General features: G+C 40.1%; 1 protein-coding gene across 4 annotated transcripts in view; it reads right to left on the bottom strand.

Annotated features, from left to right (window-relative positions):
* Positions 1-5,200: 5,200 nt before the first annotated feature.
* LOC132795755 (neurogenic protein mastermind-like) overlaps positions 5,201-23,007 on the bottom strand; it is a 111,839-nt gene continuing 94,032 nt past the window's right edge. For 2 of the 4 annotated variants that reach the window (XM_060806631.1, XM_060806629.1), the window contains 6 exons: positions 7,927-10,938; positions 7,689-7,867; positions 7,021-7,213; positions 5,826-6,031; positions 5,531-5,750; positions 5,201-5,461 (listed from right to left, as the gene is read on the bottom strand). In XM_060806631.1, coding sequence (XP_060662614.1) covers positions 5,201-5,461; positions 5,531-5,750; positions 5,826-6,031; positions 7,021-7,213; positions 7,689-7,867; positions 7,927-10,938 — 4,071 coding nt within the window. Of the gene's footprint in view, positions 5,462-5,530; positions 5,751-5,825; positions 6,032-7,020; positions 7,214-7,688; positions 7,868-7,926; positions 10,939-11,744; positions 11,937-15,121; positions 15,918-23,007 lie in introns of those variants that run through there. The other 2 variants (XM_060806630.1, XM_060806632.1) reach the window with 2 other exon arrangements.

Here is a 23,007-nt window from a genome sequence, read left to right on the forward strand (position 1 = left end):
GCATAACTATTAAATAATTTGTTTATATCATATATATATATATATCATCATATATCTTACACACGCATAGAATATGCATATGCTATTCAGTTTTGCTTTTTTCGTTATCGTTTTTCTTTTTTTTCGCTTCTCAATTTAAATATTATAATTATTAATAAAATACTCAACAAATAATTTAATTGGGCTTTTTCATCGTGCGACTTCCGCTGCAAATGAGACAGTTTCTTCTTCTTCTTCACGTTATCAATGTTTTTTGTTTTTTGATTTTGTTATGTTTATGTTTTAGGTTGTTATCATTGTTGTTATTGCTGTTACTGTGGTTGGTTTTTGTTTATTAAATATTTATATTTTGATTTCTTGGGTTTCTTTTCATTTCGTTTCCATTTCATTTAGTTAGTACTATTTAAACACTTAATAGTTATTACGTTTTTTATAATGCCTTTCCCATTTCATTTCTTTTGTTGTGTTGTGTGTGTAAGAAACAAATAAGAAATAAGAAAAAAAATGTAAGAAATAATAATACTAAGATGAAAAAAAAAACAATTCACGTTTTTTGAAACATTTTTGCTTGTTTATTTTCTTGTTGATGTTTTTTTTTTCTCAGTTCGCTTTCGCTGTTTTGGAGCGAACCGAAGCCGTGATATTTTTTAAAAAAATAATAATAAAATTAATAGGTTTCTCATTATGTTTAAATATATACGGATATATATATATATATATTTTAGGTATATATATATAATTTAAAATGTGCATATTACATATAGATTCGCTTTTGCTGTTTCGTTAAAATTAAATCAACACACGCATACAATCGATAGAAGTACAAAAAAAAAGAATAGAATAGATAATCATAATCATAATTATATGTATCATAGTAATATATATATATAAGTATAAGTTTTAAATTACATAATTTATTGACGTCGACATTAATCAAAGGATCAGATAAGTTTACACAAAAAAAAAACACACTTATAACTGTTTCACTAAAATTAAAGGAAAGTACGCACGGTTTTCTTTTTGTTTTTATTTTTTAGCCCGTGTCTCTTGAAATGGTTTTCGATTTTTAATTTTTTTATTTTGTTGCTTTTTGCTTTGCTTTGCTAAGCGTTGCGTTCTTCTTCTTCATCTTCTTCTATATATCATCGTTATCTGCTCAAAATCTGTTTCATCTTTTGTGGCATATTTCATCGAAATTCATCATTAAATTTTAATTAGGCATAAATTAATAATTATAATTATTATTTTTTATTACATATATGTATATTAATATTTACAATTTCTTTGCTACTTGTTGTGTTCTGTTTTTTGTTTTTGTTTTTTATTTTTTTGTTATGTTTTAATGGGGTTCTTTCTTGTGTTGTTCTGTTTCTCATCCGCATGCTATATTTATTTATTTATTCGTATTCTCTGAATCTGAATCGGAATCTGTTCTGTATTTCTGTCTTTGTCTCTGTCGCTAGTTCGGTCTCTGTCTCATTCTTATGCGGGTTTCTCGCTTTGCAATATTTCATATTTACTTTTTATTTGTTTTTTTTTTAGCGCACACTAAAGTCTAATTTATTAATTTTTGTATAGTCTAAAGAAAAAAAGGTTTTGCTTGATTCTTTTTATTTAGCATTATTACTTTTAATTTTTGTTTTTTTTTAGCAATCGCTTTATCTCTTTCATTGCCAATCTCTTGCTACCTATCTCGTTCTCTCACGCTGTCTATCTCCCTCTTTCTGCGTTTTGTTTTTTCTTTTTTGAAGCGCTGTTTACAAATTTTATTGCCCAGAGCTTTCTGCTTTCAGTTTTCATATTTAGTAGTTAATTTTAATATATATTTTTTGTTTTTTTATTTTTATTTTTGACTTGCGGCTTGGAAAAAAGCTGTGGAATTTCATGACGAAGACTACGCCCCCCTGCCCCGCCCCGCCCGAACTTATATATCGATTTGTTGCTTGCAGAAGAGTACGAAGAAGAAGAAGAGTTCTTCTTCGACCTTTTTTTTCTCAACATCTTTTTTAGTATTTCGTTTACTTTATAGCTTTAGGCAGATTTTATATATGGGTTTTACATACATATAGATCTCTATATATTATTGAAACATTTAGCATGGTAGTGTTTTTTTTTTTTTGTTTTCGTTTTTTTTTTTTTTGTTATCCTTTTCCTCTTTCAAATGTTGTGTTTTTCTTTTTTTGTTTTTTAATATATTTCTATTAATATGCCTTTGATATTAATATTTAATACATTGTTACGCAGTAGTTCATTACAATTATGGTTTAAAATTAAAAAAAAAAACATTACGTAATATATGTATTATATATGTATGTGGTGTGTACATATATATATATCATTATTATTATTATTATTAATATTATTATTATTTTTAATAAAAACTATTACATTAGTTATTATTTAATCTGAAGTAATATTTTCTCAGATGTGTGTGTTTGTTTTTTTTTTTTTTTGCTGCATATATTTAAATGTATTTCTTTTGTTTTTGTTTTTGTTTTAAGAGATGATACAACTTGTTGAAAATTTTGCATACATTATTGTTATTGTTGTTGGGTTTTTAACTGTTGTTTTGTTGTATTATTCTTTTATCTTTTTCTTTGTTGCTGTTGATAAACCATTTTTTTTTTGTTTTTTAAACTATTTCTTCCGCATTTTTGATGAAATGATTTTTTTTGCCAAACTTTTGGGTTCTTGACGTTGTTGTTCTCTGCTATGTGTGTGTGTGTGTGTAGGGTGTGTGTGTGTGTGTAGGGTGTGTGTGTGTGTGTAGGGTGTGTGTGTGTGTGGGTATCGCTGCCAAAATAAAAACTATTTCGGAGGAGAGGCGTTGATCAATGTAACTGAATTTTGATACAAAATAAACATGATTTAAATGCAAAACAACGTTTTTCGTCGCAGCGCTTTTCATTTAAAATTTTCTTTCCATTTCTTGAAATTAAAACGTCTAAGCGTGTGTGTGTGTGTGGGTGGGTGGGTGTGTGTGTGTGTGTGTGTTGCTCTTACAAAATGAAAATATTATTATATTTATGTTTTGTTGGTTTTTAATATAGTATATATAAATATATGCATATATATTTAATGTATATACATTGAATGATGCATGTCTAATAATCTATGTATTTATGTGTATTTTGTTATTAAGGCAAAAATATTTATGTACGTATGTGTGTGTGTGTGTGTGTGTGAAGAACAACAAACAAACAAGTCCCAAATTTGTTAAGTTAACATCCAAGTGTGTTAACAACAAAGGCAACTTTTTTTTAATGCTTTTACTTTACGGTTAGCGTTTCTCTTCTTTTGTTTTCTCTTTTATCCTTTCTTCTGCTTTGCTTTTTACGCTGTTTTCTACGCTAATTTTTGCTATATTTTCTTTTACTGTTTGCCTGGCTGTTTTTTATCATTATTATTATCAATTATCAATTATGAATTACATTTTTCTGCTTACGGCTGTTGTTTTTTTTATTTTATGTTTAATACAAAGAAAAAACTGATTTTGTATCGTGTTTTTTTTTTTTTTTTGCTTGCTTGATTGGTTAACTAGTCACTAATTTACATGTAGCATTTATTATTTTTGTTTTTTCTTGTGTTTTGTTGGGTTTTTTTTTTCTCATTTTTGTATTTTGTTGTATTTTAATTATATATTATAATTATTATTTGTAATATTAACTTTATGCTGCTTTCTCTCTCTCTCTCTCTCTCTCTTTTTCTCTGTTCTGTTCAATATAGTTAACAAAAAAAAAACACTTTTTGTTTTCTTCTTTTTTTTTAGCAGCCTTTTAAACAACTATGTAGCTCATCATCATCTTGCTCTTGCTCCTTCTTCTCCTCCGTTTTGCTTCCTGTTTCTGCTTCTGCTTTTCTGCCTTTTGCTTGCGCTTCTTCTCTTGCTCTTTACTCGCTTTATTTGCATGCTGCTATTTTTGTGTGTTTTTCGTTTTTCTGGCATTTCTACAATCTACTACTTATCATTTTCTTATTAATCATTATTTATAATTCTTTTGTTGTTTTTCCTCTCCTCGCGTACAGCATAATCCGTGTCTTCTCTCTCTCTCTTTCTCTCGGCTTTCTCGGTCTTCCTCTTCTCTTCTCTGTGCTTACCAAATTCTCTCTTCTTTCGCTGTTTTTTCTCGCTTTCAACATCAATGTTTCTTGTTTTTCATCAGCATTTTGCTTGTGTGATTTTCTTCTTCTGTTTATGCTTAGATTTCGTTTTTGTTTTTGTTTTTTTTTGCTTTACGCTTGTTTATCACATTTAATATAATATATATGTATATATATACTATATACATATACATATTCATATATATAGATATATAAATATTGTTTTATATATGCATATAGTTTGTTGTTTGTTTAATTTAAGTTTCATTTTCTTTTTGCGATGCGCTTTTCCTTAAGCAAGTTGCGCTGGAAATTCTTCGGGTTGTTCTTGTGTTTGTTATTGGTTGCTGGCTTGTTTGCTGGCTGGTTGCTGGCAACAGCAGCAACAGTTGTCGATAAACTTTGGCAGTGGTGTTGTTTGACGATCGCTGAAAACCAACTACAGCAACTCCTGTTGCAGCAACAACAATTGCTGTTGCTGTTGCAATTGCGCCTGTTGCTGCAGCTGCTGTTGCTGCCAACGTTTGTACATGCCCAGATAGGTGCGTGTTGTTGTTGTTGTTCCTCCTCCTCCAGCTGCTGCTGTTCCAGTTGCTGTTGTTGTCGTGCTGTTGCTGTTGCTTGTGGCTGCTATCGTCGTGGCTGTTGCTGCAATTCCGACGACTGTTGCTGCTGCTGGTGGTTGTTGCAACTGCAGCTGCAGCTGATGTTGTTGCGAGTGTTGCATTGTGGCTGGCGGCGTGGCAACCAACACCGATGGCGGCAGCTTGTAATGCGAGCCATCCATCACAGTCTCGTAGCAAAAGGGTTCGGCATCAAGTAATGTGGCAGCATAGAAGCTGTTGTTGCTATGTCTGCGATGGTTGTTGTTCTGGTTGTTGTTGTTGTGGTTGTTGTTGTTGTTACTGTTGCTACTATTGTGATTATTATTGTTGATATAATAATTGTTATTGTTGATGTTGATGTTCATGTTGTTGCTGCTGCTGTTGTTGTTGTTATTGTTGTTGTTGCTTATCAGTTGCTGTTGCTGCTGCTGCTGTGCTGCTTGACCAGCTGCTGTGGCGGCGAATTATGAATTGGAATTGCGTTTAGTTGGCAGCTAGGATGAGCTGGACTGATTCATATTGCCAAACATGTGGGCTGAGAACGATGTCTGTCCCGCCGAATTCGCCTGCGACGTGGACGACTGTTGTTGCTGCTGTTGTTGCTGCTGCTGTTGCTGCTGCTGTTGCGCCTGCTGTTGATTCAGCGACCCACGGCCATGCTTCGGCACCGGCGGCTGTATATACTCATGCCTTGCCAACGCAAACACATCCATGCGATCTTCCTTGCGATACGCCAAACAGCCACGAATGAAGCTCTAAAGAAAGTTGATCGAAAGACGAAAATAAGCAAAGAAAATTCTGATTGAATTGATTTCCAGACTTACCTTTGCCTCATTGGACACGGTTGGTTTGTTCGAGAACTGCACTTCGGTGGCCTTCAGTATGGTGTTCTCTTCGAGGATCGTGGCCTGCGATTGATTGTGACCAAATGGCTTCTTGCCGTACAAACACTGATAGAATATCACGCCCACACTCCACACATCCACTTTCGATGAGATTTTCGGTGGATTTTTGCCAACGACAAAGCACTCGGGTGGCAGATACCTTCAAGAATAGAATCAAAATATCAATTATTTCCGAATCAATTACTATTATTATTCAATCATCATTCACACTCACCAATAGGTGCCCGCTCCTTGAGATGTCAGATCCATGCCATGATCCGGATTGTAGTTCTCATCGTCCATCACTTTGGATAAACCGAAATCGGTGATCTTGATCTCGCCACAGACATTGCCCTCGGTTAACAGTATGTTGCCCGGCTTCAGATCGTAGTGGATGACGGGCGGTTTAATCTCATTTAGATACTTCAGTGCAGACACAACCTGAGTGTTTGAAATAGATTCATTCATTATTTCAATCCACATTTATTTATTATTCTTCTTCGATAGAAAGGAATGTGAACACTAAAATGTTTAGTGTACATTTAAGTTACTTTGTATTATATTTGGAATATTTTTTAAATATAGCTTTCCAAATTCATAGCCATGGTATTTTTATATACTGAATAAATCACAAAACCTTTTAGAACACAATAATTTATTTATTGTGGATAGAGGTTTTTACTAAGCACAGAAAGCTTGGCATTTAAAAGCCGAAATTATAATCTCAACATTGAATATGTTTTCAAAAATATGTTGAAATGTTTGTGCTTGCTTTTGAAAAGGAAATCGCAAGCAAGCTTCACAAAATATTCGCAAATTTACATTTACGATTATCGATTATAACATCTAAGAAAGTTCCAAGGGAAACAGCAAATTAAGAACTTAAAATCCTACATTGAAAATGCAATTTTGCCTTGACCAATTTTGCTCTATTTGCTAAACTTATTCCCTAATTTTCATCACAATCATAATAAATAATAATTTTATTTCGATTGGCGAGACAACTTAACAAAAGCTGTACTAAGAAATTCAAAAATATAACTAAATTGGACAAGACAAAATATAAAAAGTATTTTAACATTTCAAATGAATTAAAATAACCGATTTTAGTCAGTGAAACGTTGAAGAATATTACGCAAGAAACTAAACTAAATCTTTATCAATATTAAACAAAAAAAAACAATAAATGAACATTAGCACGAAATAATAATGAATGTAATCTTTGGTTTAAATTGAAAAAGGAATTTCAGAGATTTTTCTCAAAAAACAATTTTTTGTTTAAACAGATTCAAGCTTGCTAAATTTGTCATCATTATTATGAAGAGCGACTAAATCCTTCAGGCTATACTTTTCATCATATTCTAATAAACTGATTTCATATATAATATTAAATTCCCTAGAGAAGGTATTTTAATGTAACTCTCACTCACCTGCATTATTATCGAGCGCGCCTCACGCTCGGGAATAGTCTTATGCTGCTTCAGATAAAAGTCCAGATCGTGTCCATCACAATACTCGAGCACGGTGCAGAATGAGTTCGCATCGATCTCAAAGACATCGTAGAGCTTCACGACGCGCGGATGATCCAGCGCCTTGTGTATGTTATACTCCCTCAAGGCGTGTCTGAAGAGTGCAATACATCGAAGGAAGGAACATTAGCAAAGAAAGTGCATTTAAATCGAAGATGTATCCCACAAATTTTCTAGGTCTCTAACACTTTATCTTCAATCTTCGAGTTCAACTAAAGCTATGCTAACATAGAAGAATCACAAAACTAATCTAAACTTAACAGATTATTCAAAATGAATCACAATACATAAAATGCTGTGAAGTAATCTAAACAGATTATTCGAAATGAATGATATCATCAAATGCTCTGAACTCTGGCTAAACTTAACAGTTTGATTGATGTGAAACTAATGTTAAATTACTGCATATTCTACTCTGTTAATCCTTAGTTTGGATTGACAATGTTAAACGAATGTTACACAAATGTTAAATGACTGCATATGGAATTCTACTCTGTTGAATCCTGAATTTGTAGTTTGGTTTTGAATTTCGTTTTCGTTTTGCTGCTGCGCTGCGCTCTTCTACTCACTTGATATAATTAGCTTTCTTATCCTCCTTCCAATCCTTGTTTAATTGGTGCACCTTACATGCGACATAGCGTTGCTCCTTGAGGTCAAACGCCTTGTGCACCTCGGAGAAGCCGCCCTTGCCCAGCAGCATTAGAAGCAGATATCGATCGTTCAGCACAGGATGATTGTTAAAGCGGGACTGCAAAAAGGGAGAGATTAAATATATAGCATAGTTGTTATAGTAATTCAAAAACTTACCTGATCTTCGTTGAGTATGCGCTTGAGCTCACGTATGTGGAGATTACGCTCACGCTCCAGTTTCTCCATCTCGAGCTGCAGATCGGCGTCCTCCTTTTTGAGGGCATTCTGTCGCAGCTTGAGTATCTCATCGTATTCGTAATACTCTTGCGCCGTATACGCTCCCGACACCGGATCCGGTTTGAGGAACGTGCCCGAATCGGAGCAGCTGCCGCTATCGTTGCCACCGATGCCGCCGCTGCCGCCGGGTCCCCCGCTGCCTGGGCCACCGCCGCCGACGCCGCCGCCGCGATCCGAGAGACGATCACCGACACCGCCGCCTCCACCGCTATTGCCCACGCCGCCACCGCCGGAGCCAGCGCCTCCGCCACCGCCGGCGATGCCGCCAACGCCACCGCCACCGCCGCCGCCATTGTGGAGCAGCTGGGCCTGCTGCGCCTGGGTGGAATTGGAGCGGGAGAGGCCACGACCACTGCCAGCGACGCTGCCGGCGCCGCCGACGCCAACGTTGCCGATGCCACCGACACCGACGCCGACGCCCGCATTGCCGACGGCCGTGTTGCCAACGTTGCCGATGCCGCTGTCCAAGCTGCCGGCGCCGGCGTTGCCGCCGAGGCGATCGGTCAGCTGGGAGGAGTCATTGGAATTGGAATTCTGTTGCTGTTGCTGCTGCTGTTGCTGGTGTTGGTTATTCTGCTGGTTGCTGTTGTTGTTGCGCTTGCGTCCGGATTCGGCGGGTCGCTTCTTCATCAGCTGCTTCTTCTGGCGATCGATCTCCTCACGCTCCGCGGTGATCTCCTCCTGCCGCCGACTGAGCTCCTGGAACGCATAGCCATCCGTCCAGTTCTCCTGGAATGTGGCACCGACGCGTTGCGTCACAAACTGACCGAGACGCAAGCGATTCTGCATGCACTTCTGACGCGCCTCCTTCTTCTCGATGCTGCTCTTCTCTTTGAGCAGCTTCTTCACGACATCAATGCATTTGGCAATGTGCGATTTGTGCTGTTCGATGTTCTTCTGATGGCTGATGATCTGGCACTTTTGCTCATCCGACAGTCTTGTCATCTCGTCCAGTTTCGCCTTGCCCGACTCGTGTTCTGCCTCCCGCTCCTGCAGCTCCAGCTGCGACACCTCCGTCTGTGTGCCCTTCGTGTACGTCATGATCGCCGCTGGCATTGGCAACGGCGGCGGCGGAGGCGCCAAGCCACCGACAACACCGCCGACCACGCCTCCCACGACGCCCACGCCTCCAACGACACCTCCCACGACTCCGACACCGAGGGGATTCAGTTGCTGATGCGTTGTGGCAACCGAAACACTTGATGTCGCTGTGGTCACCACGGGCAACTGTTGTTGCTGCTGCTGTTGCTGTTGCGCCGCCTGTTGTTGTTGCGTCGTCGCGACACCGAGTCCGAGTACACCATGTCCCACGCCCACATGCGACATAGCCACGCCCATTTGCGTTTGCTGAGGAACCATTGCATTGGAAGTTTGACGCTGTTGCTGCTGTTGTTGTTGTTGCTGCTGCTGTTGCTTGGCCGCTGCCGCAGCTGCTGCTGCCGCCGCCGCCGCAACGGAGCCAACATAATGAAACTCGGCGCCTGGTTGCTGCTGTTGTTGTTGCTGCTGCTGTTGCTGACTGGGCGCCTGCGTCTGTGGACTAGTTGCATGATAGCCGTGTATGGAATACGCATTCGTCGTCTGCACCTGCTGACTGTTAACTTGCTGCTGCTGTTGTTGTTGCTGCTGTTGCTGCTGCTGTTGTTGTTGCTGTTGGCTGGCTGATGATGGCGACTTGCTGCCCGTGTGCTGCCGCAGCGTTGAGTTCGCCACATTCGGTTGCTGTTGCGGCTTGTTAAAGTATTCGTTGATCTTCTTATCCGCGTTCCCAACAACGCCACCGCCTCCACCACCGCCACCGCCGCCGGTGACCATCAAGCGTGCACTCTTGCCACCAGCCCCGCCCCCGGCACCAGATGCGTTGCCACCGCCGCTGCTGGCGACGCCTCCGCTGGGCAAAGCACCGCACAGGCTAAGCGCCAGATTGCCGCCCGCCTTTGACATCGAACTGTCGCGAAATGCCAACGCTTTGCCCTTCAAACTGCCGACGACACCGCCGCTGCTGCTGCCACCGCCTCCGTTGCCCGTCTCATCTGTGTTGTTGGGCATTTTACGTTTACGTTTGCGTTCCGCTGGCGTTCGTGGCTGTTTCCCGCTGGCATTGGTCGCGGGTCCAGGTCCTGGGCCGGGTCCTGGCACCGAAACCGGCACCGGAACTCCGCTGCCTGGTCCGGTATTGTTGTGTTGCTGTTGTTGCTGCTGCTGCTGTTGCAGCAAGTCGAGCATGGAGGCGCCGTTGTTGGAGTGAAGACCAGCCGCAGCGTTGAGCTGCTGCTGTTGCTGTAGACTGCCGAGTCCTAGCATATCGTTGACATCCTTTTCGCTGTGCGAGGAACCAGTGCTCATATTCGAGTCCGGATTGCTGCTGTGACCGCCAGCAGCGGCTCCGTGTTGCTGCTGCTGATGCAGCGCCGCGTGCGGATGTTGCTGCTGCTGTTGGTGTTGCAAGTGTTGCAGTTGCTGCTGTTGTTGTTGCTGCTGCTGATGCTGTGGCGGCAGTGTGCTATGATGTTGCAACGACTGTTGCTGCTGCTGTTGTTGTTGTTGCTGTTGTGCTGCTGCTGCCGCAGCTGCTGCAGCCACTGCTGCCGCCTGTTGTTGTTGCTGCTGCTGCTGTTGCGTGTGTTGCTGCTGTTGTGTGGTCAACTGTTGCAGATGCAACGTGTGCGTTTGCAAGTGTTGCTGCTGCGTCAGTTGTTGTGGTAACAATTGTTGCTGCTGCTGTTGCGCCTGCGTACTGTGATGATTAGCAAAATGTTGCTGCTGTGGCGCCTGTTGTTGTTGCTGCTGTTGCTGTTGTTGTTGCTGCTGTGCTGCCTGACTGCTGGGATGATGATGACTTAGGGTCGATGTGGTCTGTGGGGCCATCTGCAATTGAGCGCCGGCGGACATCTGCAAAGCGAAAAGAAAAACAACACACATAAATAAAATATTCATTAAATATGCACATCTCACAATTCTTAATTTAATAGTATTAACAATATAATCCAATCCATTTAATCGATTTGCTGTTTCATCGTTATCGCACTCTTGTCGAACATTTTGCAACACTGCGACACTTTTTGTTTTGATTCGCTGGTTCGTTGGTGGACAAGCAACGCAGCCAGCGCTGCCAGATCGTCTCAAATGCTGCACAACTCTTGTTGGCGAGGTGGCAACCGCAATAAAACGGAAAACAAATGGCGAAAACGCAAAGAGCGAAAGAGAGCAACGTGCAAAATACAAAATACATGGCGATGTGCGACCCCCTTGCATGCGTGTGTGAGTGAGCGAGACGAGACGTCACAGCAAGCGCGTGCTACTCTGCTGGGCGCCGCTCCGCAGCCAAGAAGGCATGCGTGTGAGTGAGCGCAATGCATTCAGCAGTGTATTTGAATATGTTGATGTATATGTGTATGAGTGTGTGTGTGTGTTTGAAATATTTTATCAAAAAGCCAAGACAATGAGAGAGGCGAACAAAAAAAAGGAAAAAAACGAAGCAAAACGACACAAACACCAAGAGTTGATTTTGATTATTAAAGCACAAATTAAATCGCACAAAAATGTTCTTTCTTTTTTTCTTATTGCACACACATACACATAAATGTATTTTAGAGCACTATTTAACTATTTTCTGTTTTTTGCATTTGCTTTGCGTGGCTGTGTGTGAGTGTGTATGAATTTGTTTGTATGTGTATTTATGACAAAATGCCGTTCACCTTTTTTAAGCGCCGCATATTTTTCTGCACACACATACGCCTTGTGTGTGTGAGTGTGTGTGTGCGTGAGTATGACGTGTATGGGTATGAGTGTGTTTCGGTGTGTATGTGTGTGTGTATGAATTTTCACATTCTATTACAATTTATCACATTCAAAAGCTGTTTATATGTATTTATTTTTTTTTTTGTGTATTTTTTTTTGCACTTTTGCGAAATTTACATGACGATTATTTTATCATCGACTATTTTGCACGCCGCGTACTTAGTTTATGTGGCTCTGGGTATTAATTTTGTATTTTTTCTTCCTTTCTTTCGTTGCTTTTTTCTTTTTGTCGGTTTTTTTCTGTGTGTGTTTCTCGTTTCTGTTTCTCGGGGCACAGGCAGCAAAAATTGTTATACGCGTATTTGTAATGGTGCGCGCGGCCCGTAACGAGCAAGAAAGAAGGTGAAAAAAGAAGAACAAGAGCAATCAAACGCGTACACAGACACAGAGACAGCGACGACGGCGACGGCAGCGACAGCGACAACGACGACACAGACAGCACAGCGACAGCGACGAACGTCTCAGTCTCGGGCGCTATTGCTACTATATTTGCAGAGAGCGAGAGCGCTCGCGAGAGACCAACAGAGAGAGAGAGAGAGTGTGTGAGAGACGACACACACACGCACACAACATATACAGAGAGCAGGGCGAGAGCGAGTGAGCAAGCGAGCGAGCGAGCGAGTCACAGGCCAGAGCCAAAGTCGAGACAACGACAACAACTACTACACAACACTACACTAACACTACTTTTTGCAAAAACGACGAAAAGAAAAGTACAATAAAAATTAATCCGATTGACAGGCAGGCAGGCAGGCGGCAGCCACCGCGCTGCTTTTGCTTTGCTTTGCTTCGTCGTCGTCTGTCGCTCGCCTCGCTCTCGTGTTCGGCCTTCGTTGGTTTGCTTTTGCTGCTGTTGCTTTTGATAAATTTTCTGCGACTTCCGCGCGCGCCCAGCCAAAAACAACACCGAAACTAAACTACACAACTACAACAACTATTTGTAGTTGCTGCTGCTGCTTCTGCTGCTGTTGCTGCGGCGACGATTCTGCTGCGCGACTGCGAGCGCTCTTCTTCTTACATTGCCCAGCAGCAGAGCAACCCAGCCGGCGTCTTTGTCAATTCGCGAGGCGTGCGTTGACGCAGGCAGCGAAGCTGACGACGCCATTGCCCAAATTATGTTCGTATTTTTCTGTGTGTGTGTTTGGTGTGAATGAAAAAGCAATTAAAAATTATAATTTGTATATGAAAATAGAAAAACAATTTCAAGAAGAGCCATTTATAACTATTTTACAATCGCTATTTTTATATTAAACAACAATAATAATAATCGGGTTAAACAATAAGAAATAAACAAAACTTGTACATAATGGAAATTTTGGTACATTTTCCATTTGGTACAATTTTAAACGTTTAACGCCAAGGCAGAGCAGATATTCCCGGTCAGCGCTGCCAACGTCATCTACTGCTGCTGCTGCTGCGTCGCAGCAGCGTCAAACAGAGGAAGGAAGCAAATTTTTCGCTGTCGTCGCGTCGCAGCACATCGCGCTGTTTGCGGTTTGCTGAGCACGACAACAACAACTACAACAGCTGGCAACTCTGTCATGAGAGTGAGAGCGAAAGATGTGACGACGACGCCGCGAACCTACAAAAAAAGTGCTACCAAACATGGATGAAATAAAAATGGCATATCAAGTAAATGAGCAGCAAAAAAAAAAGGCTACATAAGAAAGTTTGTAACGGACGAACACAAATTTGGCAACACTATAAAGAGAAAAGCGGGAGGAGGAGGAGAAGAGACAACAAATGATAACACACAAAACCTAACAAGAAATGGGCAGCGCTAAATTTTTGGGTTTTGCTCTCGACTCACGTGCGCGCGAATGAGATAAATCTATGATGATGTTGATGTTGTCGATGTGTTGGTGCGAGGGGGCCGGCGATTGAGAGGGGACATCACAAAAGCAAAAGCGTGCGAAAAGGCCCGCGAGACGGGCAGACGACGACGATGGCGATGGCGAGAACAAGCCGAGACCAAAACCAAATTCGAACGTGCGTCCCTCTCTCTAGGATGTGTGTGTGTGTGTTTGTGTGGGGGGAGAGGGGCGCTGAGTGCGAGGGTGTGGCAGTGACATGCATAACGTATGTATGCATTTCTTATTGGCACCATCTGTGCACATGTATTATCAGCGTCGACTGCAGCAGAGGCAGAGTATGAGAGAGTGCGAGCTTGCAACTGTATGTGTGTGTGTGTGAGAGAGAGAGAGATGCAACGATTGCGAGTGCATTCCAATGCAGCTTGTGGAAAGCGCCGTTGTATATTTTCTTTTTTTTTCAAATGCATCATGCCTATCTATCACTCTGCCTCACATTACGAACAAGTTTTCCTCTTTTCCTTTTTTCTCTCTTTTTTTTGGCAACGTGCTGTGATAACGCTTTAATGCACATACACACAGATATAAACTTCATCGTGTATGTGTGTGTGTGTGTTAAAACTGGTTGGCAAGACGTTGACATTAGCGCTGCCATTCAACACAAAAACAGTTGCAGCTGTCTGGCAACGCCGTCGCGCATCGTCAAGCATCGCCATCGCATCGCAACATTTCGCCGTCGTCGTCGCCGCGCAGTTTAACAGTTCACATCGATGAGTCAAGGTCGAGAGACGTCACGCAAATTTTCGTTTTCATTGCTTGCCCACAACACAGCACAACAAAAAAAAAAAAAAAACACACACACACATTCACACATATGCGCGCTGTATGCGTTTATTTTTAGCGTCGTGCTTTAACGACGGCGCAACCCGAACGTAAACGACGAATGAATGGGAAGCAACAACGACGACGAGAACGAACGTGAAAAGCACGCAAAGCAGCCGCTTGACTATTATAATCTTTTTTTATGAAATTAATTAATTTATTTTTTTTTTTGTTCCTCACTGGTTTAATTATAGCAGCAGACAATATTCAATATATTTTCGCTTAAATCAATTGAAATTCAATTCATTTTCATAGCAACAGTTTCTTTTGTTGACCTACATATTTATCAGTAAATACAAAAATTAAAGTTTTATGTTTAAGTTCGTTTCGTGTGTGTGTATGTTAATGTCTCTTATAAACTGTTAAATAGACTGCTGTTAATGGGTTAACATTAATTACTTAACAGCGCGCTGTTAACAACTCGTATGCTGGGCGCACAGCAAATCAGCCGTTGATGCCAACAGCACGTGCACAAAGCGCCGCTAATGTAAACAAAGAGAAACAAACACACGCACACACACACACACACACAAAACGAACGCAAGAAAAAGGGGGAAAGAAAAAAAAATAACAACACTCACGCTCTTGGTTAATTTGCGACCAGCGGCGCCGCTGCCGGCGCTACGCTTGCTGCCGCCGTTGTTGTTGCTGGTGCTGCGACTGCGTTTGCGTGCAGCGCTGCTCGCAGTGGCTGCTGCGGCGCTCGCTGTTGTTGTTGTTGCTGCCGTGGCTAACATGGCAACGTCTGTATTGTATGTACGTACGTATGTGTATGTACGCTCTGTCGGTAAAAACAGCTGACACGCTTGCCGGCAAAATTGTTCAAATCAGCTGCCCCATGAGAGAGCGAGAGCAATCGAACCTTGTTGCTAGAATATGCTTCTGCTCTCTCTCTCTCTCTCTGTCTGTCTCTCTGGCAATGTGTTGGTGAGAGCGCGAGAGCGGGCAGAACAAGAGAGCATGCACTACTCTCTTCTGCCGGCGTACTCTTTCGTTTTTTGCACTCTCGCACAGTTGTTTTGCGTCTGCCTTTTGTTTTGTGTTTTGTATTCGTATTTTCCTTCTTTGCTTTGCTTTGCTTTTTTCTTTTTTTTTTTTTTGCACACTTTGCTTGTTTTGCACGTTTTGCATTTATGTTACACACACACGCTTTGCTGCGGCATTCGTATCGTCGTTTGCTTTAGCCTCCGCTCTCTTGTCTGTTTAATTTCGTTTGCTGTGTTGTATTTAGTAGGAAGTTGGCGAATACACAACAAGACAACAACAACAAGACAACGACAACGACAACAAGAAAAATTAAAAAAGAAAAATTGAACCGCGCGCGTTGCCGACAACAACGACACGTCACGTTACTCGCTCTTTAAGTTCGACACTGTTTTGTGCTAGAGAGCAGCGGCAAGGTAAAATTGGCAAAAATCTACAACAACAACGACAACAGGCTGGACGGCGACGCCGACTGCGACAGAGTGCGCCCGCACTTACATGCATGCATGTGTCTGTATGTATGTGTGTGTGTGTGTGAGTGTTTGAATGTTAACCGAGTGAACTTAAATTGTTTAGTTCTGTCTGCTGCTGCTGGCGTCGCTGTCTCTGTCGCTGCTCTTGCTGTTGCCGCTGTGTTGTTGTTTCTTGGCATTTCTAGCTTGTTCTTTTGTGTACGCGCAAGGCCGCAGCTCAGTAGCTGCTGACGTCGACGTCGATGTCGATGCGTTAGAAAGCTCTTAGCATTTGCAGCGCAGCAGCAGCAGCAATTTTAACAGAAACAGCGAATTGTGCAGTCGATTTTGATTTGTGTTTTTGTTTTTGTTGGCTAACAGGCGAGCAGCAGCAAAATAAAATAACATAGCGAGTAGTAGTGTTGGGTGAAAGCAATTTGAATAGAACATTTTTGCTGTTAACAGCAGCTGCTGCCGCTGCCGCTGCCACTGCTGGCAGCGATAGATGAACTGACTGAATGTTGTTGTTGTTGCTGGTCTTTGCTTTGTTCGTTCGTTCGTTTGTGTTCGTCCAGCCCCAAAAGAGCAGCAGCAATAAGAAGAAGCAGCCAGCTTGCGTACAATTTTCGAGTGCTGTTTAATTATGTGCTCACACACATACACACACTCTCACACATGCACATAGGCAAGCAAATGCGTGTTTGTATGTTTGTGCGCGTAATGGGCATTATTATTATCCAATAATGGCTTGGGGATGCGTTTGTCTCTGTGTAAGTGTGAGTATGTTTGTGTCTGTGTGTCTGTGTGTGTGTTGTTATTCACGCACCTGGCGTTTTGCAGCGCGCGACTGAGCGAGAGAGAGACAGAGAGAGGGAGACAACGAGGCAGAGGGAGAAATAGAGAACTAACTGTTTTCCAAAGACAGACGACGCAAAACCTGTGTTTTGCATGAGTATATCGGCTAGAATACGAATGTAAAGCGACATACAAATGTACATGAATGTATATACGTATGTACATATGTACATACATATGTATGTACAATAGTTGAAGCAAAGACTGAAGAAGAAGATGGAAGAGCAAACTGTGAACAAAGTCAACTTGCCAAATGCAGATGAAGCAAATCAATTAAGCGAAAATTTAAATGAAACTCAAGATGAACATAAAATAACGGCGAGCAATAAAAATATGTACATACATATATACATACATACATACACACACATTTTACACACTCTTGCAAGGAAAAAAAAAGCCAAAATGTAAGTAATGACTTGCTGATACCCTGTACTAATTTTCATTTGCTTAATAAAAATTATAATGCAGTCACTAGATTATTTTCTCTGAGTAAATTTTCACTCACCGCGAAATTTTTTGTTGTCTTTTTTTGCTTTTACTAAATTTTATTCATTTTTTTTTCGCTGCTTTTATGGATGAGTTGATTTCGTGTTGCACTTTTTTTCTATGCTATGTAGGTTTTTTTTATTTTTGTCTATGCTATGTATGTATGTATGTCTGTCTCAGTTTGTGTGTGTATGTTAATATGTATGTATTTCTTTTGATTTTCCCCTTATTTGATTTCAAACTGTGCAACTTTCACCCGCGAGTGAAGGCAACAAACAAACAAATCAACTGAAAAACAAAATCAAACAATTTGCACAGATACACAATTATGTATGTGCTTGTGTGTGTGTGTGTGTGTGTACACGTGTCTGTGTGTGTGTGCTTGAATATAATTTAATTTATTTATATTTTGTTTTTAGCATTGACATTCGTCCCAGTGACAAGTCAGCTGACGTAATCGCAGCATAAAAACAAGCGAAACAGCAAAACGAAAATTAAGAAAAACAACAACTACCATTAATACCATCAAAAGTTCAGAGCGAATGAACAAAAAAAAAAATAAAGCACAAGTTATATTGCTGAGTTTTTTGGGCGCGACTTGACGACGACATCTCAAGTTGACTCAATCAGCAAATATGTACTTATATAGTATATAGTATATGATGTATTTATTAAATGAATACTATATTATATACTGTGGTCTCTCTTTAGTGCAATTTACAGGGTATACGCCTATTGTGCTGCACACACACACACACATACAAAATGTGGGTCTGTGGGTCAGCGCACTGAAATCTAGAAATCGAATATGCTTGACTAGCAGATACCTCGTAGACGTTATATCATAATATATAGTGTAAAATATATATATGTATACTGAAGTAAGAAATTATGTACATTTAAGCAAATGTTACATTTTTCTAAGAACTTTGATAAAATGTTACATATTTCTAGGAATTATAAACACATGTATTTATTTGTGGTTGCTCAATTCAATTGAACACTGCTCGCTGGGTGCTAATTGCTTAAACTTATCTACACATATGTATGTATGCACATATGTATGTATATTTCTATGTAGTGTTCATATAAAACTGTTAAAGACAAGCTACAAATCCGCAATTCAAGCAGCGCTAATCTATCTACATACATATCAAATATGTAGTCATATATGTATATACATATAAATGTATGTATGTACATATATAAAGGTATATGTATGTACATCCATGACTAACATATGTACATACACACAACTCATATGTAACAGGCGCAAAATAATGTTATCAAAATTAGAAATGCCAAACATTGATTGAAGTCACGTAGCCCTACAGAGATATATATGTATATGTATATATGTACATAAATACATACATATATACATACATACATACGTACATATTTCATTGGTATTGCAGATAAATTGTTTGGATAGTAATATTGATTTAAAGTACTATTAAAATAAAGCTAAATTTACGCTGAATTTAGTTTAAAAGATTCATCAAAATATGTAAATTTGTATAAAATTGAAAAATCCAAGATAGTATATTAAAACACATCTGAATTTAGTGTAAAGGGTTCAGTAAAATATGAAAATTTATGTAAAATTTAAAAATCTTGGATAGTAATGTGAAAACAAATCTGAATTTAGTGTAAGAGATTCATCAAAACATGAAAATTGATATAAAATTGAGAAATAAAGCAAGTTTTCTCATGAGTTTAGTGTTAAAGACTTTGAATGTTGAAGTTAGTGTAAACAGATTCGAGTTTTTATTTTAGTCCGCATACGAAACACATGTAGTTTGTTGTTGCACAGTGGTTGCTTTCTGTTTGTTTGAAAGCAGTGCGAGCGAACTAATTAAATTTCAACTTTAACATGTGTGCATAGAAAGAAAAAAAGCGACAGCGACACTGTCGCGTTGCGCCTAACACACCACTTCACCACACCACACCGCACTGCCCACCCCCAAAATCCACCACACACACACAAATACCCCTCATTCACCACATGGGCAAGCAAAGATGGTTGTCGAGTAAACAACAACAACAGCAGCACCAGTAGAAAGAAAGAAAGAGGAATAGTTTTGTATTTAGGCAGGGGGAGCAACAGAAATTAACATATGTATGTATGTAAGTGTGTGCACATGAAGGCGAACAAAAACATTGGCGAGCAGCAACAACAAATATATGAAGCAAACAAAATGTGCAAAATTAAAGGAAAATAAGACGAGCAGCCGACACACACACACACACGCACACACACATTTTAAAATGTATGTATGAATGTGTGTACAACAACTGCAATGCGCCGCGTTACGCATACGCAGATTGGCAGCGACAGCGAGATACGGACGATGGCGTCTAATTATGCTGCCGCTGCTGCTGCTGCTGCCGTTGCTGCTGCAACAACAACACGACGAGAGCGCACACGACCCACTCACCGAGGCGACCGAGCGACGAACGCTGCGACGGCGGCGACCCACGACAACACAAAATGTAAGCGCAGCGAGTGAGTGAAACAAACGAACGAACGAGTTGCTGCTGCCTCTGTGATGCCTCTGCCTCTGCTCAGCCATCGCTCATTCTCTCACAATCTCGAATGCTCTCGCCCACTGCAGCCGCAGCCGCAGCGACGTCGTCGTCGTCGTTGTCGACAGACAGACAGCGGCCAGGCAACGGCGAGTTTTTGCTTGGTTTGAAAAACAGTTTACTATTGAGCAGAGGCAAACACACACAAACATGCAAAGACAAAACCAAAAGCAATAATAATAAGCACACAACAACACGAAGCTCGCACACACACAAGAGATAGAAACGCACACAAGCACAGCGCACAGTGCAAAGCGAAAAATAGCAAATAAGAAAACAACAACAACAAAAGCGGTGTAAAGTAAAGTCAAAAGTAAAATAAGGTAAAGTAAACTGACGTTGACGAAATCGTCGCTTTAGCCGCGTGTGTTTTTCGTTTCAGTTATTATTGAAGCACAAACAAATTGAGACTAAAAATGCGGCGTGAGATTTGATTGTGAGTAAGCGCAAGCGTCGGCGTCGCAGCCGCGTCGCGCCGCGCCTCGCCTCGTCTCGACGCTTCGTTCATGACGTCAACGTCGACAGCGACGTCGTTGCGGCGCACTCACATTTAAAATAAAGGCAAAAGTAAAAGCCCAAAGAACGCCGCAAAGCTTGTGGCGTGGAGACGGGTTTGGGGGAGGGCATGAAATTATATGTATGTATGTATATTTGTGTGTGTGTTTGTAATGCACGTTAGTATGTATGTGTGTGGGAAATGAAGAAAAAAGCGCAAAAAAGAACTGCCGGGGAAAAAAAACAAACTAAAGCTTAGCCGAATGGACAGCGAGCGACGTAGGCGCCGCAGTCGCTGTTGTTGTTGTTCTTGTCGCCAAGTGCAAAGTGTGATGGGCGTGGCAGCTGATGTGGGCGGCGTGTGGCTATGGGCTGCACATGTAAATAGCAATGTGTGTGTGTGTTTGCATTCACTGTTCTTGCTGTCGTTGTTGTTGTTGGGCTGTCAACAAATCGAGCATACAGCAAGACGAAGAAGAAGAAGAAGCAAACAATAAGCTGGCATATTTCATATGAGGTAATCGTGGGCAGCACAGCATTTTTTGTTGTTGTTTATCAAAACCAGCAGCGAAATAAATACCTAAAATACTTAGTATATATTTTTCAGCGAAAATCAAAATTGCCAAAAGCCAGAAAAAGGCAATGAAAGCAAAGAAAACAACAGTAAACATTACCGCATCTGGCAGATACACACACACACACACAAACGCACACATCTATGTGAGAATTTGTGCTTGGGATGTACACAAAAGCAAATGGAATTTTTATGAACAGTCACAAAAACAGCAGCGCAAAATGCAGCCAACATTTATTTATAGATTGCAAGACAAAGATAGCGACATCGACACCGACACAACCGACAGACAGACAGTCAGACAGAGCGACGAAGCGAGAGAGCAAGAGCGAGCACAACAACAGTAAAAAAAAGAGAATGTGTTCAAAGGTTGTGGGGTGGAGGAAGGGGAAGGGGGTGGCACACATAAGTAACGGATCGACGTCGAGTTTATGAACTAGAGAAGAGACTAGACGCCAATAGGCTGAGGCGAGACAGCAACAACAACAACGACCCTACAAAGAGTGTGGAGAGTAATGTACTTGTTGTTGTTGCAGTTTGTGGAGAGCGAGAGAAAAAAAAGAAGCATAATCACAATGTCATGAAATGTGTGCAGACTTTTGGTAAATAGAAAATTACTCAAATGAGTTTTGATCGCGTGAATTGTGTAATTTAATTTACTCGATATTTAAAAATGCTTGTGAATTGATTTACACGGAATATTTTCAAATCTATTCTTGAATGCGTAATTTATAATGATTAAGTAAAGTTGGTTGGGAAAATACGCATTTTGTACAACACAAATGCATTAAATACTTGAATTGTAACAAATTAATCAATTGTTGTACTTGTGCTCTGTTTTTATTGATAGTGAAAGCGCAATTCATGATTCATTGCATTATCAAGCAAACAAATTTCACAATCTATGTAAATTACACACAACTACAAAAGTTATTCAACTTGTCTAGCACACTCCTTTCTCCCTCTCTCCCTCTCTCGCTCTCTTTGAAAGAAGTGTATACGCATTTCGTTCACATGATTATCAGGCGAAACATCATCATGTGATAATCATGATAGTATTAGTATTATTATTATTATTAAGTGCAATAAGTAAGTGACCTTTGATTATTTCGTTTCGTTGTCGTTTCGTTTTTTTCCTTTTTGTTATACAATAGCTGAAAGTATCGATATATAGATATCTCTATATGGATATAAACACCTCTCTCTGTGTATGTGTATGTGTGTGTGTGTGTGTGTGTCTGACAAAATGTAGCAATAGTTTCAGTTTGGAATTGTTTTGCGCTTTGTGCCCAGCCTATTTGCCAGTTATTGATTTTGCTTTTCATTTTCATTTTCAGTTGGCATTCGCTAATGTAATGTACATATTGTATAAACAAACAGTGGGATACCCTGTAAAGCGTTCTAATCCCAATTCTTATTTTTTTTTCTTTTATTGTCATTGAAACAATTCCACTTAAAATTGTTTAGATAAGATTTAATTAACACAAAGAACAACAGCAACAACAACAACTTCTATAACGATAATAATAGAGTCCGAAACTTGCGGAAAATTCTCTAGTAAATAAAGAAAACAACAACAAACAAAAGTTTTGAATTATCGTCTCCATTAACAAAATTCACTTTTTTTTTCTATTCTTCTGATAAGGTGTTTTTTTTCAACAGATTACTTGAATATTTGTGGCCCACATTTATGTACTATATAATTCGATTAGTTTTGATAGATGTGAATCATTTTTTACTACTGCATTTAACCATTTTCTAATCACAATCAGCATAGAATAAAATTTACAGGGTATTTGTACGTTAAACTACCTTGTGAATCTTATTTTATTATTTTTTAGTCATGCTAGTCGATCATATCAAAATAGAATTCTTTGCGTCACATTTTTCATGCTAACACACTTACAGGGTATTTATTAGTAGAATACTTTGCATTACATTTTGGAAATACATTTACAGGGTATTCATTAGTCACAATCAAATGAATTATCCGCTTTTTCTACATTAATAGCGCCACATTAGTAAAAAA

This window comes from Drosophila nasuta, chromosome X, assembly GCF_023558535.2.
Source record: "Drosophila nasuta strain 15112-1781.00 chromosome X, ASM2355853v1, whole genome shotgun sequence".
Taxonomy (NCBI): domain Eukaryota; kingdom Metazoa; phylum Arthropoda; class Insecta; order Diptera; family Drosophilidae; genus Drosophila; species Drosophila nasuta.